We start from the raw sequence: 17,777 nt of genomic DNA, 5'->3' as shown, positions 1-17,777 counted from the left end.
AGTCGGAGCATAATTTATTTATTGATTGTCTTCCTTATGAGTGGCGGTCGGGGACGAGCGATGGTCTTTTCCTACCAATCTATCCCCCTAGGAGCATGCACGTAATACTTTGCTTTGATAACTTCTAGATTTTTGCAATAAGTATATGAGTTCTTTATGACTAATGTTGAGTCCATGGATTATATGCACTTTTTCCCATCCTTCCACCATTGCTAGCCTCTCTAATACCGCGCACCTTTCGCTGGTATCATACACCCACCATATACCTTCCTCAAAACAGCCACCATACCTACCTATCATGGCATTTCCATAGCCATTCCGAGATATATTGCCATGCAACTTTCCACCTTTTCGTTTATTATGACACGCTCCATCATTGTCATATAGCTAGCATGATCATGTAGTTGACATAGTATTTGTGGCAAAGCCACCATTCATAATTCTTTCATACATGTCACTCTTGATTCATTGCATATCCCGGTACACCGCCGGAGGCATTCATACAGAGTCATATTTGTTCTAAGTATCGAGTTGTAATTGTTGAGTTGTAAGAAAAATAAAAGTGTGATGATCATCATTTTCTAGAGCATTGTCCCAAGTGAGGAAAGGATGATGGAGAATATGATTCCCCCATAAGTCGGGATGAGACTCCAGAAAAAAATAGGCCATAAAAAAAGAGAAAAGGCCCAAATAAAAAAATGAGAGAAAAAGAGAGAAGGGACAATGTTACTATCCTTTTACCACACTTGTGCTTCAAAGTAGCACCATGATCTTCATGATAGAGAGTCTCTCGTTATATCACTTTCATATACTAGTGGGAATTTTTCATTATAGAACTTGGCTTGTATATTCCAATGATGGGCTTCCTCAAATTGCCCTAGGTCTTCGTGAGCAAGCGAGTTGGATGCACACCCACTTAGTTTCTTTTGATGAGCTTTCATATACTTATAGCTCTAGTGCATCCGTTGCATGGCAATCCCTACTCACTCACATTGATATCTATTGATGGGCATCTCCATAGCCCGTTGATACGCCTAGTTGATGTGAGACTATCTTCCCCTCTTTTTGTCTTCTCCACAACCACCCTTCTATTCCACATAGTGCTATGTCCATGGCTCACGCTCATGTATTGCGTGAAGATTGAAAAAGTTTTGAAAAAGTTAGAGTATAAAACAATTGCTTGGCTTGTCATCGGGGTTGTGCATGATTTAAATACTTTGTGTGGTGAAGATAGAGCATAGCCAGACTATATGATTTTGTAGGGATAACTTTCTTTGGCCATGTTATTTTGAGAAGACATAATTACTTTATTAGTATGCTTGAAGTGTTATTATTCTTTATGTCAATATGAACTTTTGTCTTGAATCTTTCTAATCTGAATATCCATACCACAATTAAGAAATTTTGCATTGAAATTATGCCAAGTAGCACTCCGCATCAAAAATTCTCTTTTTATCATTTACCTACTCGAGGACGAGCAGGAATTAAGCTTGGGGATGCCTGATACGTCTCCAACGTATCTATAATTTTTGATTGCTCCATGCTATATTATCTACTGTTTTGGACTATATTGGGCTTTATTTTCCACTTTTATATTATTTTTGGGACTAACCTATTAACCGGAGGCCCAGCCCAGAATTGCTGTTTTTTTGCCTATTTCAGTGTTTCAAAGAAACAGAATATCAAACGGAGTCCAAACAGAAAAATCCTTTTTGAAACGTGATTTTCTTCTCGGATAAGACCCAGGAGACTTGGACCCTTACTCCAAGAAGTACGGAGGCGGTCACGAGGGTAGGGCGGCGCCCCCTGCCTCGTGGGCCCCTCGGTGCTCCACCGACGTACTCCTTCCTCCTATATATACCCACGTACCCCCAAACGATCAGAACAGAGCCAAAAACCTAATTCCACCGCCGCAACTTTCTGTATCCACGAGATCCCATCTTGGGGCCTGTTCCGGAGCTCCGCCGGAGAGAGCCGTCATCACGGAAGGTTTCTACATCATCATAGCCTCTCCGATGAAGTGTGAGTAGTTTACCTCAGACCTTCGGGTCCATAGTTAGTAGCTAGATGGCTTCTTCTCTCTCTTTGAATCTCAATACAAAGTTCTCCCCCTCTCTTGTGGAGATCTATTCGATGTAATCTTCTTTTTGCGGTGTGTTTGTTGAGACCGATGAATTGTGGGTTTATGATCAAGTCTATCTATGAATAATATTTGAATCTTCTCTGAATTCTTTTATGTATGATTGGTTATCTTTGCAAGTCTCTTCGAATTATCCGTTTGGTTTGGCCAACTAGATTGGTAGTTCTTGCCATGGGAGAAGTGCTTTAGCTTTGGGTTCGATCTTGCGGTGTCCTTACCCAGTGACAGAAGGGGCAGCAAGGCACGTATTGTATCGTTGCCATCGAGGATAACAAGATGGGGTTTATTTCATATTGCATGAATTTATCTCTCTACATCATGTCATCTTGCTTAAGGCGTTACTCTGTTTTTAACTTAATACTCTAGATGCATGCTGGATAGCGGTCGATGAGTGGAGTAATAGTAGTAGATGCAGAATCGTTTCGATCTACTTGTCACGAACGTGATGCCTATATACATGATCATGCCTAGATATTCTCATAATTATGCACAATTCTATCAATTGCTCAACAGTAATTTGTTCACCCACCGTAGAATACTTATGCTCTTGAGAGAATCCACTAGTGAAACCTATGGCCCCCGGGTCTATTCTCATCATATCAATCTCTGTCACTTTTATATTATTTTGCTATTTACTTTGCTTTTAATTTTTACTTTGCATCCTTATATCAAAAATACCAAAAATATTCTATCTATCAGATCTCGCTCTCGTAAGTGACCGTGAAGGGCTTGACAACCCCTAATTGCGTTGGTTGCGAGTAGCTATCGCTTTGTGCAGGTACGAGGGACTTGAGCGTGGGCTCCTACTGGATTGATACCTTGGTTCTCAAAAGCTGAGAGGAAATACTTACGCTACTCTGCTGCATCATCCCTTCCTCTTCGGGGAAAACCAACGCAAGCTCAAGACTTAGCAAACTCGTAACTCAGATATTCATCTCTATGATCATATCATAGACAATTTATCATCTTGTCACGACGATCTTCAACTTCACTCTAAAATTACTTAAACCTTCAATAATTCAGACTTGTGTTTCATCAAGTAAATATACTCAGCATCTACTCAAATCATCTGTGAAGTAAGAACATAACGATATCCACTGCGTGCCTCAGCACTCATTGGACTGCACACATCAAAATGTATTACTTCCAACAAGTTGCTTTCTTGTTCCATCTTACTGAAAACGAGGCCTTTCAGTCATCTTGCCCATGTGGTATGATTTGCATGTCTCAAGTGATTCAAAATCAAGTGAGTCCAAACGATCCATCTGCATGGAGTTTCTTCATGCATATCTACCAATAGACATGGTTCGCATGTCTCAATCTTTTCAAAAACGAGTGAGTCCAAAGATCCATCAACATGGAGCCTCTTCATGCATTTTATACCAACATGACTCAAATGGCAGTGCCACAAGTACGTGGTACTATCATTACTATCTTATATCCTTTGGCATGAACATGTGTATCACTACGATCGAGATTCAATAAACCATTCATTTTAGGTGCAAGACCATTGAAGGTATTATTCAAATAAATAGAGTAACCATTATTCTCCTCAAATGAATAACCGTGTGGTGACAAACATAATCCAATCATGTCTATGCTCAACGCAAACACCAAATAACAATTATTTCGGTTTAACACCAATCCCGATGGTAGAGGGAGCGTGCGATGTTTGATCACATCAACCTTCAAAACACTTCCAACACATATCGTCATCTCACCTTTAGCTAGTCTCCGCAGCCTTTTATTTCGAGTTACTAACGCTTAGCAACCGAACCGGTATTTATTACCCTGGTGCTACTAGGAGTACTAGTAAAGTACACAATAATATGACGTATATCCAAAATACTTCTGTCGACCTTGCCAGCCTTCTCATCTACCAAGTATCTAGGGTAGTTCTGCTTCAGTGACCGTTCCCCTCATTATAGAAGCACTTAGTCTCGGGTTTGGTTCAACCTTGGGTTTCTTCACTAGAGCAGCAACTGATTTGCCGTCTCATGAGTATCCCTTCTTTCCCTTGCCCTTCTTGAAACTAGTGGTTTAACCATTGATGTCTACTACACAACCTTCTTCTTGTAGACGTTGTTGGGCCTCCAAGTGCAGAGGTTTGTAGGACAGTAGCAAATTTCCCTCAAGTGGATGACCTAAGGTTTATCAATCATTAGGAGGCGTAGGATGAAGATGGTCTCTCTCAAGCAACCCTGCAACCAAATAACAAAGAGTCTCTTGTGTCCCCAACACACCCAACACAATGGTAAATTGTATAGGTGCACTAGTTTGGCGAAGAGATGGTGATACAAGTGGTATATGGATAGTAGATAAAGGTATTTGTAATCTGAAAATATAAAAACAGCAAGGTAACTAATGATAAAAGTGAGCGTAAACGGTATTGCAATGATAGGAAACAAGGCCTAGGGTTCATACTTTCACTAGTATAAGTCCTCTCAACAATACTAACATAATTGGATCATAAAACTATCCCTCAACATGCAACAAAGAGTCACTCCAAAGTCACTAATAGCGGAGAACGAACGAAGAGATTATGGTAGGGTACGAAACCACCTCAAAGTTATTCTTTCCAATCAATCCGTTGGGCTATTCCTATAAGTGTCACAAACAGCCCTAGAGTTCGTACTAGAATAACAACTTAACACACAAATCAACCAAAACCCTAATGTCACCTAGATACTCCAATGTCACCTCAAGTATCCGTGGGTATGAATATACGATATGCATCACACAATCTCAGATTCATCTATTCAACCAGCACATAGAACCTCAAAGAGTGCCCCAAAGTTTCTACCAGAGAATCACGACGAAACACATGTGCCAACCCCTATGCATAGGTTCATGGGCGAAACCCGGAAGTTGATCACCAAAACATACATCAAGTGAATCACGTGATATCCCATTGTCACCACAGATACGCACGGCAAGACATACATCAAGTGTTCTCAAATCTTTAAAGACTCAATCCGATAAGATTACTCCAAAGGGGAAACTCAATTCATTACAAGAGAGATGAGGGGGAGGAGAAACATAAGGTCCAACTATAATAGCAAAGCTCGCGATACATCAAGATCGTATCACCTCAAGAACAGGAGAGAGAGAGAGATCAAACACATAGCTACTGGTACATACCCTCAGCCCCGAGGGAGAACTACTCCCTCCTCGTCATGGAGAGCACCAGGATGATGAAGATGGCCACCGGAGAAGGATTGCCCCCTCCGGCAGGGTGCCGGAACGGGTATAGATTGGCTTTCGGTGGCTACAGAGGCTTCTGGCGGCGGAACTCCCGATCTATTGTGCTCACGGGTGTTTTTAGGGTATATGAAGATATATAGGCGGAAGAAGTATGTCAGGGGGGCCACGAGGGGCCCACGAGGGTGGAGGGCGCGCCCAGGGGGGTGGGCGCGCCCCCCTGCCTCGTGGCCTCCTCGCAGGTCCTCCGACGCGCACTCCAAGTTTTCTGTGCTTCTTTCCTTCCAAAAATGAGTTCCGTGAAGTTTCAGGTCAATTGGACTCCGTTTGATTTTCCTTTTCTTCGAAACCCTAAAACAGGATAAAAACAGAAACTGACACTAGGCTCTGGTTAATAGGTTAGTCCCCAAAATGATATAAAAGTGTATAATAAAGCCCATAAACATTCAAAACAGTAGATAATATAGCATGGAGCAATCAAAAATTATAGATACGTTGGAGATGTATCAACCATCAACAATTGATGCTCCTACTTGATTTCTACTTTCGCGGTGTCAAACATCGCGAGTTGCTCAAGGATCATCATGCCTATCCCTGATATGTTATAGTTCATCACGAAGCTCCAATAGCTTGGTGGCAGTGACTATGGAGAACCATCACTATCTCATCTGGAAGATTAACTCCCACTCGATTCAAGCGATTGCAGTACTCAGACAATCTAAGCACATGCTCAATGATTGAGTTTTTCTCCCTTAGTTTGCAGGCTTAAGAAACTTTGTCAGAGGTCTCATACCTCTTGACGTGGGCACTAGTCTGAAATTCCAATTTCAGTCTTTGGAACATCTCATATGTTCTGCGATGTTTCAAAAACGTCTTTGGTGCCACAATTCTAAACCGTTAGTATTACGTACTGAACTATCACGTAGTCATCAAAACGTGTATGTCAGATGTTTCCCAACATCTACAGACGATGCTCGAGGTTCAACACACTCAGCGGTGCATTAAGGACATAACCCTTCTGTGCAGCAATGAGGACAATCCTCAGTTCACGGACCCAGTCCGCATAATTGCTACTGTCAACTCTCAACTAAATTTTCTCTAGGAATATATCTAAAACAGTAGAACCAAAGCATGAGCTACGACATAATTTGCAAAGACCTTTTGACTATGTTCATGATAATTAAGTTCATCTAATCAAATTATTCAATGACCTCCCACTTAGATAGACATCCCTCTAGTCATCTAAGTGATACATGATCCGAGTCAACTAGACCGTGTCCGATCATCACATGAGATGGACTAGTCATCATCGGTGAACATCTTCATGTTGATCGTATCCACGATACAACTCATGTTCGACCTTTCGGTCTTCCGTGTTCCGAGGCCATGTTTGTACATGCTAGGCTCGTCAAGTTAACCTAAGTGTATTGCGTGTGTAAATCTGGCTTACACCCGTTGTATGCGAACATTAGAACCTATCACACCCGATCATCATGTGGTGCTTCGGAAAAACGGACCTTAGCAATGGTGCACAGTTAGGGGGAACACTTTCTTGAAATTATTGCGAGGGATCATCTTATCTATGCTACCGTCGTTCTAAGCAAATAAGATGTAAACATGACAAACATCACATGCAAATTATAAAGTGACATGATATGGCCAATATCATCTTGCGCCTTTGATCTCCATCTTCGAGGCACGGCATGAACACCATCGTCACCGGCATGACAACATGATCTCCGTCATCATGATCTCCATCATTGTGTCTTCATGAATTTGCCTCGCCAACTATTACTTCTACTACTATGGCTAACGGTTAGCAATAAAGTAAAGTAACTACATGGCGTTTTCAATGACACACAGGTCATAAATAAATTAAGAGAACTCCTATGGCTCCTGTTCGTTGTCATACTCATCGACATGCAAGTCATGATTCCTATTACAAGAACATGATCAATCTCATACATCACATATATCACTCATCACATCCTTTTGGCCATATCACATCACATAGCATACCCTGCAAAAACAAGTTAGACGTCCTCTAATTGTTGTTGCATGTTTTACGTGGATGCTATGGATTTCTAGCAAGAACGTTTCTTACCTACGCAAAACCACAACGGTGATATGCCAATTGCTATTTACCCTTCATAAGGACCCTTTTCATCGAATCTGATCCGACTAAAGTGGGAGAGACAGACACCCGCCAGCCACCTTATGCATCAAGTGCATGTCAGTCGATGGAACCTGTCTCACGTAAGTGTACGTGTAAGGTCGGTCTGGGCCGCTTCATCCCACAATGCCGCCGAATCAAGATAAGACTAATAATGACAAGCAAATTGAACAAATCATCACCCACAACTACTTTGTGTTCTACTCGTGCATAGAATCTACGCATAGACCTAGCTCATGATGCCACTGTTGGGGATCGTAGCAGAAATTTAAAATTTTCTACGCATCACCAAGATCAATCTATGGAGTAATCTAGCAACGAGGGGAAGGGGAGTGCATCTACATACCCTTGTAGATCGCTAAGCGGAAGCGTTACTAGAACACGAATGAGGTAGTCGTACTCGTAGCGATTCAGATCGCGGTCGATTCTGATCTAAGAGCCGAACAACGGCGCCTCCGCGTTCAACACACGTGCAGCCCGGCGACGTCTCCCATGCCTTGATCCAGCAAGGAGAGAGGGAGAGGTTGGGGAAGACTCCGTCCAGCAGCAGCACGACGACGTGGTGGTGGTGGAGGAGCGCGGTGCTCCAGCAGGGCTTCGCCAAGCACTACGAGATACGAGGAGGGAGAGAGGTAGGGCTGCGCCTTGGGAGAGAGAGACTCGTGTGTTGAGCAGCTCCAAAACCTCCACTATATATAGGGGCAAGGGCAAGGGGAGGCACCCTAGGGTTTCCCCTAGGGGCCGCGGCGGCCAGGGCAGATGGGATCTCCCCCTTGGGTGACTTGGCCCCCAAGCCAGGAGGTGGGAACCCTAGATGGGGCGCCCCAAACCCCTGGTCACGTGGGAATAGGTGAGGGGGGCACACAGCCCCTTAGTGGGCTGGTTTGCCCCCTTCCCTTGGCCCATGAAGCCCCCCCCCCCAACACTTGCCGGGGCTCCCGAAACACCTTTCGGTCATGCTAGTCATCACCCGGTACCTCCGGAACACTTCCGGACTCCGAAACCCTTCGTCCAATATATCAATCTTCACCTCCGGACCATTTCGGAACTCCTCGTGATGTCCGGGATCTCATCCGGGACTCCGAATGACATTCGGTAACCGCGTACATACTTTCCCTATAACCCTAGCGTCATCGAACCTTAAGTGTGTAGACCCTACGGGCTCGGGAATAATGCAGACGTGACTGAGACATCTCTCTGGTCAATAACCAACATCGGGATCTGGATACCCATGTTGGCTCCCACATGTTTCCATGATGATCTCATCGAATGAACCATGATGTCAAGGATTCAGTCAATCCCGTATACAATTCCCTTTGTCTACCGGTATAGTACTTTCCCGAGATTCGATCGTCGGTATCCCGATACCTTGTTCAATCTCGTTACCGGCAAGTCTCTTTACTCGTTCCGTAACACATCATCCCGTGATCAACTCCTTGGTCACATTGTGCACATTATGATGATGTCCTACCGAGTGGGCCCAGAGATACCTCTCCCTTTACATGGAGTGACACATCCTAGTCTCGATTCGTGCCAACCCAACAGACACTTTCAGAGATACCCGTAGTGCACCTTTATAGCCACCTAGTTACGTTGTGGCATTTGGTACACCCAAAGCATTCCTACGGTATCCGGGAGTTGCACAATCTCATGGTCTAAGGAAATGATACTTGACATTAGAAAATCTTTAGCAGACGAACTATACGATCTTGTGCTAGGCTTAGGATTGGGTCTTGTCCATCACATCATTCTCCTAATGATGTGATCCCGTTATCAATGACATCCAATGTCCATGGTCAGGAAACCATGACCATCTATTGATCAACGAGCTAGGCAACTAGAGGCTTACTAAGGACATGTTGTGGTCTAAGTTTTTCGATTAATACAATTATAGCATGAACAATAGATAATTATCATGAACAAGGAAATACAATAATAACCATTTTATTATTGCCTCTAGGGCATATTTCCAACAGTAACATACCGATGACAAAGGGAACAACGTATGTTGTTATACGGTTTGACCGATAAATATCTTCGTAGAATATGTAGGAACCAATATGAGCATCCAGGTTCCTCTATTGGTTATTGACCGGAAGTGAGTCTTGGTCATGTCTACATAGTTCTCGAACCTATAGGGTCCGCACGCTTAACGTTCGGTATTATGAGTTTATGTGTTTTGATGAACCGAAGGTTGTTCGGAGTCCCGAATGTGATCATGGGTATGAAGAGGAGTCTCGAAATGGTCGGGACATAAAGATTGATATATTGGAAGCCTATGTTTGGACATCGGAATGGTTCCGAGTGGTTCGGGCATTTTTCCGGAGTACCGGGAGGTTATCGGAACCCCCCGGGAGAAGTTAGGGGCCTTATGGGCCATAAGAAGGAAGCACACCAGCCCACAAGGGGCTGGTGCGCCCCCCTTGGGCAGGAGGCCAAATTGGAATAGGTTTGGGGGTGGGGGGTGGGGAGGCCCCCCTTTCCTTCTCTCCTACTCCTCCTTCCCTTCCTCTCCTATTCCAACTAGGGAAGGGGGGATCCTACTCCCGATGGGAGTAGGACTCCCCTAGGGCGCGCCATAGAGAGGGCCGACCCCTCCCCTCCTCCACTCCACCATAATCCACCTCGGTCATATCATAGTAGTGCTTAGGCGAAGCCCTGCGGCGGTAGCATCATCATCACCATCATCATGCCGTCGTGCTGACGAAGCTCTCCCTTGACACTCAGCTGGATCGAGAGTTCGTGGGACATCATCGAGCCGAACGTGTGCAGATCGCGGAGGTGCCATACTTTCGGTACTAGGATCGGTCGATCGTGAAGACATACGACTACATCAACTGCGTTGTCATAACGCTTCCGCTTACGGTCTACGAGGGTACGTGGACAACACTCTTCCCCTCTCATTGCTATGCATCACCATGATCTTGCATGTGCGTAGGAAATTTTTGAAATTACCGCGTTCCCCAACAGGCGATGTGTAGTGTGCTCTACTATTCTTGATGCTTATGCTTGTAGGATATGAGCACGCAAGAGTTTAGTTAGGCCCTTGTCGTGTTCCAAAGCTATTTCGTGCCCCCTATGTCAAGGCCTCCCAGCCTCCCATCGACCAGATGCCTCTTGATTTAGATTTTTTGAGGTATCACCTATGATTCTACCATTTGTGGCTTCATCATCTGTGCTGCTCGACCCAGTGTTGTAGCTCATGCTGCTGCTCAAAAGGCAGCCGCAAAGGATAAGAAAGAGGGCAGGATGAACTCCAAGAAATGGCAGCCATTCCTGTCAATGTCATTCTTACAAATAAAATCATAGCTAGCGGGGTGAGGACTGACAAGGCCTTCAAGGAGGTGCACTTGAATGCTATGGCAAAGCATGTGTTCGAGTTCGGTGGGCAGGTGGTCACCTCAACCCAGGTATACAACCACCTCAGGAACCGGAGAGCGAGGTGGATCACAGTGTCCAAGCTCAGAGACTTGAGCGGTGCTTCATGGGATCAGGACACCTGCTTGATCCTTTTGAAGGAAGAGCACTACCAAGGCCACACCACGATTAGCGCACGAACCATGCAATTCTAACTAACCACCTATTTAAGCCCATGTACAATGTGATTCTAACTAACCACTCTGTTGTGTTACTTTCTTAGGCTCACCTCAAGCACGCAGAGTTTCTCAACACACCCATCCAAAACTACAACCAGATATAACAGATCTTCTCCTTTGGGCTAGCAACCGGCAAGCATGCCCTGGGAGCCGGGAGTCATTGCATTCGCCTATGCCCGAGTATCCAGACACCCAGGAGTCACAGACCATTGTCCTTGATGGTCCTGTCAAGGATGGTGATCACGTTTCCTATGTTTGATAGGAAGAGGAAGAGGGGAGCCTTGATGGAGGACGAGCTGACCGTCTTCACCAGCATGACTCAGGTTGTGAAGGAGGTCGCAAGCGCCATCAGGGAGAAGCAATCCGGTCTACGTCCACCCTGACCTCTACATCGTCGTCATGGACCAAAGTGGCTTCAGCCTAGAGGCTCTCATGGCGTCTCTGAGCCACCTGCTGGGCAACAAAGCCCAATGTGTTGGGTTTGTTGCCATGGGAGACACCCACGGGGTGCTCTGGCTTAGGACCTGGGCAGGCAAGCACTACTACTAGTGCTGCTTCTGGTGGTGGTGATGACGTGCATGATCCTCAACGACGATGGCGATGCACATTTTGTGGTAGGGAAGGCTTGATATACTCTTGATGCTGGCCTATTTATTTTGATGAGGTGGTATAGTAACCCCTTATGCTGATGGTGAACAAGCGGTGGTAGGATGACACCATAGTAGTGGTAGGATGAACTTGTTAAGCAGTATGATCATGCATGCTTACTTATGATTCATGTCTATTGTGATCCATTGCTTGCTTCTAGAATTATTGCTCCTGTGCCATGCTAAGACAAGTGGTATGTGGTGTTCCGAGGGAGGGTTCGAGGGGTTTATAGTTCATGGGAAGCATGCAATGAACAAGTGGCGAGTTACAAAAACAGCCGCCACAAAAGGGTTTAAGAGTAAGCAGGCGGCAGCAGATGCTTACTCCAAGGCCGTGCTCAAGTAGGCATGCAGTGTTGAACTTGGCAAGTCGGATCGACAGTTTGGGTTGAAGAACTTCATCGTCATCATTCAGTTTGTCATGCTTGCAGTGTTGTTCTACTGGTGTGACCGTGTGTAAGATGTAGTTGGAAAGCTCACCAGGTAGGATACAAGGTAGCTAGACCTCACTGTCTGTATGCAACCAAACAATGAGTAGTAGTATGAGCCGAGCCAATGCGACCAAGCAAAGCACAATGCGTAGAGTAGTTGCTACGATGCAGGGTAAAGGGATGCAGACAAAAATTCAACATGCAGATGTTGGTTTATTGCCTGCGTTAGCTCAACCAGGCTCACTTGGAACAAGTATGCAAAGTGGCAAAAAACGATGTGAGTAACCAAACACGTCAATAGTGAATGATATGGCTCGTAGTTTGAACAGTGGTGAAAAAGTTTGGAAATCTCTATGAAACAGAAAGTCCTACCCAAAATTCAGGTCTTTTGGGGCGAGTTATTGAAAGTGCATTTAATCCCTAGTGGTATTTTGATGTGATGACATGTGGTTAGCGAGACTAATGATGATTATTAAAGTTTAGCTATGTTCATTGGCCTTTCGAATGTTTTATATGGAGATGGTTGACCACCCCAATTTTCAAAATGGGAAAAGGCGTGGTTATCCCAAGACCCGGGAGTTTTGTTTTGGTTTCTTTTGAGTCATAGGACAACCGTACTATTAAGAAAGGGTGACTACTAAGAACGTTGTGTTTCGCTCATGAGGTCTGGCACTCCACCCTCTCCCATTGTCGCATTACCCACTTCACCCCGAGCCCGACCTGCGTTCTCGTCTAGTGGTGGGCCATATCTTGCTCGTTGGTTCCTCGACATGCACAAAAAGGTTTTGACTCTGTCATCGTCCTCACCGATGGATGCTTTGGAAGGAAAGGAACAAAATTGCTTGCAAGGTGTACCATCAGATTGCCTCCGAGGTTGAGTTGTTTCGATGCGGGCTGTGCCACATTTAGAGATAGGCTTTTAGTGTTTGTTTTGCATTGGGGATGTCCTGTAGTTAGTGCAGCGCCCTGTAACTAGTGATGATCACGAAGGCCTGGCTCTGATGCCTCGGCCCTGGCACCTATTGATTTTTTCTTTCTCGACTCTTGAGTAGGTCACATTGGAGGCCGAAAAATTAAAAAAAAATCAAACTTTGCAATTTTAAAAATTTCTAAAAGTCATACACATATACGAGGATGTAATGTATATTCATGTATTTCATGATGAAATAGCTCAGATTGTGTGCCGCAAAATAAAGGAGTTTGAAAAGAACAGTGTATGTGTTGAAAAGCCACTTTTTTGTAGCTCTCATTTTAACATATTTCATCATGAAAATTTACACACATATACATTAGGGTGTATGTGTATTAAAAAAAGATTTTAAAATGTAAAAGTATGAATTTCAAAATTTTCAAATTCAGCCTCCATGGTGCTCATCTTCCATTCAGCATTTTCAGCCTTTCTTGTACCGTTCGATTACAATCTTGTAATATACTCCCTCTGTCCAAAAATAAGTGTCTTGAGTTTAGTACAAATTTGTACTAGAGCTAGTACAAAGTTGAGACACTTATTTTGAGACGTAGGAGTATCAGACACCGACATGCAACAAAAACAAGAGAAAACCAGACCCCGAAGTCATGCATCTCTTGATAATATAAGAAAAAGCAAGTGAAAGCCAAATACAAACATGAAAGACACAAAACAAACCATAGCGTAGGGGTAATAGTTCAGAGAAACACACACACCTCTTGATTCAATGCTCAGTTTGACTGACCAAAGTTGTGCACACTGCTATAGTTCATGTTGTTGTCAATGGACGCACAACCTTGAAAAACTAACATTATATTGACTGATACCAGCAGCAGCAGTAGTAGTACTAATTAAGCAGGTAGAGATGGACATGGACGGCGATGCTCTAATAGGGAGCTTGAAACCGGTCAGGTTTTACAATATCCTTGAGCTGTCCCCGATGGAAGCACAACATATACAAAACGCACGCACGCTCACATAATTTGCTACTACTACTACAACAATCAAACAACGAAAACCCCTTCATCAATCCTGCACTGCAAATCCGCATCATCATCATCAGAGTTAAACACATGCATGCATGGCAACCGGCTGGCCGGCCTCGCCCTTGGTCTGCACCCACAACGTCCTGGTCAGTACCCTAGGTGCCCTATCTCCGCCGCTATGTCCCAGTTGAGCTTCGACGCCACCCTGTCGTGGTAAGGCACGTAGTTCTGAGCAGAAACAAGCAGTCTCATCGTCAGATGCAGAATTTTACACGCGCGAGTTCAGGTTCAGGTTCAGGTTCAGGGTCAGAAAATATGTATGTACCTCGAGCTTCTCCATGAGCTCCTCGGCCGTGGGGGCGAGCACGATGATGCGGCGCGCGCTGGTGTTGATGAACCCTTCCTCCACGGCCTTGTCGATGAAGGTCAGCAGCGAGTTGTAGTACCCGTCCACGTTCAGCAGCCCAACCTGAAGCAAAGCAAGCAACATCGCGTTCGTTCAGGCATTTCTCAGTTTCAACCTCAAGGAAGGATCGACAGAAAGGACAGTGGCAGCCCGTACCGGCTTGTGATGGATGCCGAGCTGCGCCCATGTAATCACTTCGAGTAGCTCCTCCAGCGTACCATATCCTCCTGCATTGACACAAGTCACGTGAATAATCTGCTACTGGTTCGTTGTACATCGCACAGCAGGACGTGCAACACGAGCGGCTCTCAGCGGCTCGACACCTCCATGCATGTACCCGGTGGGGGCGATGCTACTGCTAAAACGTTTGCCCCAATTATTGGGAATTTACACCAGCTAGCTAGCTGGACCCAGATTCATGCATGGGATCTGGAGCTAGCTTTCATTTTTTGGATAGACATGTGAAAAATGCCCCAAGTTACAGCCTGATCTACCACTTGACTGTAACCTGCCATTGATTTCTGCAGAGCAATGAATGTTCTATATATTCACCTGATCCAGATCCAGACGAGGTAAAGATGCAGGCAGGCAGGCTAATATGGTTACATGTGTGTGCTGAGTTGGTGTGACTCACCAGGCAGGGCTATGAAGGCGTCAGAGTGCCTTGCCATCTCTGCCTTCCTCTGATGCATGTCCGCCACTGCCCTCACCTCCCCCACCGTCTCACCGCTTATCTGAAACAGACACAGAGAAAACATCAACATTGCTGCAAAGGAAATAAGTCTCTGCCATGCCATGATGCATGCTTGGTCTCTTCGTGTTTGGCGACATAGTATTTGATCTGCGGAGACAAACACTAGCACATTCCCAAGACGGGGCATGATTGTGCTCAAAGGGGGCCGAAAATGTCATTAGCTGCTTCAAATATCCTCTCTCTTTTTTACCCCCTTGGGCAAGGTTGAAAGGACTAGCAGGAGGCTGAGGACCACGCAAAAAGCCACAGCCAACATAAAAGAAAAACGACTCTGGATATGCATGAACATGAGAGTCCTCTGAAGCACGTACGATTTAATTGTTTCTGAGCACACCATCTACCAGTGATGTGACATAGTAGTATAGGATAAACCACAATACGATACGGTAACCCTAGTGCGTATCATGGACGAGCATTTCATTTATCTTTTGGAAACGCATTATTCTGAAGAAAACATGAGGGCCGGGCAGCCAAAGAAGGCAATATCTCTTTTCCCCTAGCAGGCAGATTAGAAAGGAGATGATGCTAATAACCCAATATGCTGCCATGGCAAGGCTTTTGGTGGCAAGAGATTGCTCTACTACTAGTGTACAGCTGCGCTTTTTGCGCCACTAGTAGTTTATCCTCACGCCGAGATCTGGATTTGTGCCAAAAGCATACTGCTACCTCTTGATCACAGCTGCTCCTCCTCCAGGTAGGAGTGGTAGTAGAGGGTATTCTTTTCTTTTGCACACCCAAGTGCCATGTCCCCTGGGACTGCAGCACCGGCAGGAGTGCTTCAAACTCCCAAGCCTATTTGATTATTAGTGACTCTACGCCCTAACACTAACAGCGACGACATAAACAAGTCCCGAACGTTAGCACGTTGCCATGATTGGCTCCAACAGAAGCAAGCGTTTGCAAGCTGCAGGTAGTACGAGCAGGGACCCAACTGGCATGCCCAAGATCTTTCGGACGAGCCACGGCAGGCCATGGACGGCGGAGAATGTCGGTCTGTTTGGTACGCGTGGGAAGTTGCTAGTACTACATGTTGCTGGCCAATTTTGTCTGATCATCTAGAAAAGCAAATCGAGTTTCAGCTTCAAAATTAGCGAGACACTACGTTCTTTCAGTTTTTTTTTTGAATCTCCAGTTAATTAATTAATTAATTAATTAATTTAAAAGCATGCATCTAGTACACAGGATATTCGCTCCTAGTAGTTGTAGACATGCACGAGTAGCGGACATACCTCTGGGGTCATGAGGGTCTTGGGAATGACACTGCGCGTGGACAACAAGATGACAAAACAAGCGATCAGCACATGCATCCACCAGGCCAGCCCAGCTAGCTAGCAAAATGAGAAAAAGAAGAAGAGCCAAGCTGAGCTGAGATTGTTACATACCCTATGACGTGCCTGCCGCCGTCGTGCACCGCCTGGGACACCATGCCCATGAGCCCGATGCTCCCCCCGCCGTACACCAGGTCCACGCCCCTCGCCACCTGCCACAGCAACGTGCCAAGTCACCACCCAGTAAATTCAAATACGAAAACTGCACGGTTAAACTCCTCCTCAACGGCCGGTACAGATGAAACATGCTTCTTGAACGCGATCGATCAAGAGGGTGGGGGGCAGAACAGAGCTAGCATGGCTATAATTCAATTTCGATTTAATGGAGCCGTGAATGCGGTAGGGCCGGCGATGTTTGACGAGCACAGGGGAGGAATGACTTTTGTGGAATTGTTGTGGAGGAGGAAGGCAAGCCGCAAGCGGGGCAAATTTTGACAAAAGTTGGGCAGCAAAGTAAATTGCAAATTCATATGGTGTAAGTGACTAGCCGGCCCGGCCGGTTCAGAAATATATATGGTGTGACTACGCACGCGCATAGAGGTAGGGAGAGTGGTGAGTGTGGCTAGTAAAGCATGGTTACCAGCTCGTTGCCGAGCTCAATGGCGGCGTCATGGTAGCTCCTCTTCTTGCCCTGGCTACTGCCGCAGAAGACGCAGATCCTCTTGAACCTCGACTGCCTCATCGCTCTCTATCTCCTCGCTCTGGCTAGCTGCCTGGGTAGGTGGTGCTCGACTCTAGCAAGCAAGCACGCAGGAGTCGCGCTTGGAGGGTGATTGTCGTGGTGGTGTGGGGTGCGTGCGCTGCTAGCACAAACACAAGGAAGGAAGGAAGGAAGGCCTTGTGGATGGAGGGAGGGAGGCAGTGCGCCACCCATGGCTATATAATAGTGGGGAGGGGAGAGAGACGATAGTAGAATGGGAACTGAAAGGGACGGAAGCAAAGGGAAGGGAAGCAAAATAAATGCGCGCACATGGAGGAAAAACACTCCTCCATCCATCCACGGATCCACCCAGCCAAGATGGCGAGGGCTTTTCCGTGAAATGGACAGGATGGGCTGTCTGTCTATCGATGCAATGCACGGGTGACTCACCTTATCGGTTTTGCCGCGTCAAAGCGGAACGGGGATTATCCTCCCTCCCTGGGTCGTT

At 45.6% G+C, this 17,777-nt stretch overlaps 1 protein-coding gene across 1 annotated transcript; it reads right to left on the bottom strand.

The window, feature by feature from the left end:
* Nucleotides 1-13,952: 13,952 nt before the first annotated feature.
* Nucleotides 13,953-17,492, bottom strand: LOC125507171 (probable cytokinin riboside 5'-monophosphate phosphoribohydrolase LOGL10). Its single transcript, XM_048671840.1, has 7 exons — nucleotides 17,210-17,492; nucleotides 16,684-16,781; nucleotides 16,531-16,561; nucleotides 15,182-15,281; nucleotides 14,704-14,774; nucleotides 14,467-14,610; nucleotides 13,953-14,369 (listed from the first exon to the last, which is right to left on the bottom strand). Exons 1-7 carry the CDS (start codon nucleotides 17,309-17,311, stop codon nucleotides 14,289-14,291), a joined length of 627 nt encoding a protein of 208 aa, XP_048527797.1. The 5' UTR covers nucleotides 17,312-17,492; the 3' UTR covers nucleotides 13,953-14,288.
* Between the last annotated feature and the right edge of the window lie 285 nt (nucleotides 17,493-17,777).

The sequence above is a fragment of the Triticum urartu genome, chromosome 1 (assembly GCF_003073215.2).
Source record: "Triticum urartu cultivar G1812 chromosome 1, Tu2.1, whole genome shotgun sequence".
In the NCBI taxonomy this organism is placed as follows: domain Eukaryota; kingdom Viridiplantae; phylum Streptophyta; class Magnoliopsida; order Poales; family Poaceae; genus Triticum; species Triticum urartu.
This window is presented reverse-complemented; position numbering and strand designations above follow the sequence as displayed.

Coding starts and splice junctions, on each gene's coding strand:
- LOC125507171 (XM_048671840.1), bottom strand. CDS start 17,311: ATGAGGCAGTCGAGGTTCAAGAGGATCTGCGTCTTCTGCGGCAGTAGC. Junction 16,782..17,209: donor TTGAGCTCGGCAACGAGCTG/GTAACCATGCTT, acceptor TTGCTGTGGCAG/GTGGCGAGGGGCGTGGACCT. Junction 15,282..16,530: donor AGACCCTCATGACCCCAGAG/GTATGTCCGCTA, acceptor TGTCTGTTTCAG/ATAAGCGGTGAGACGGTGGG.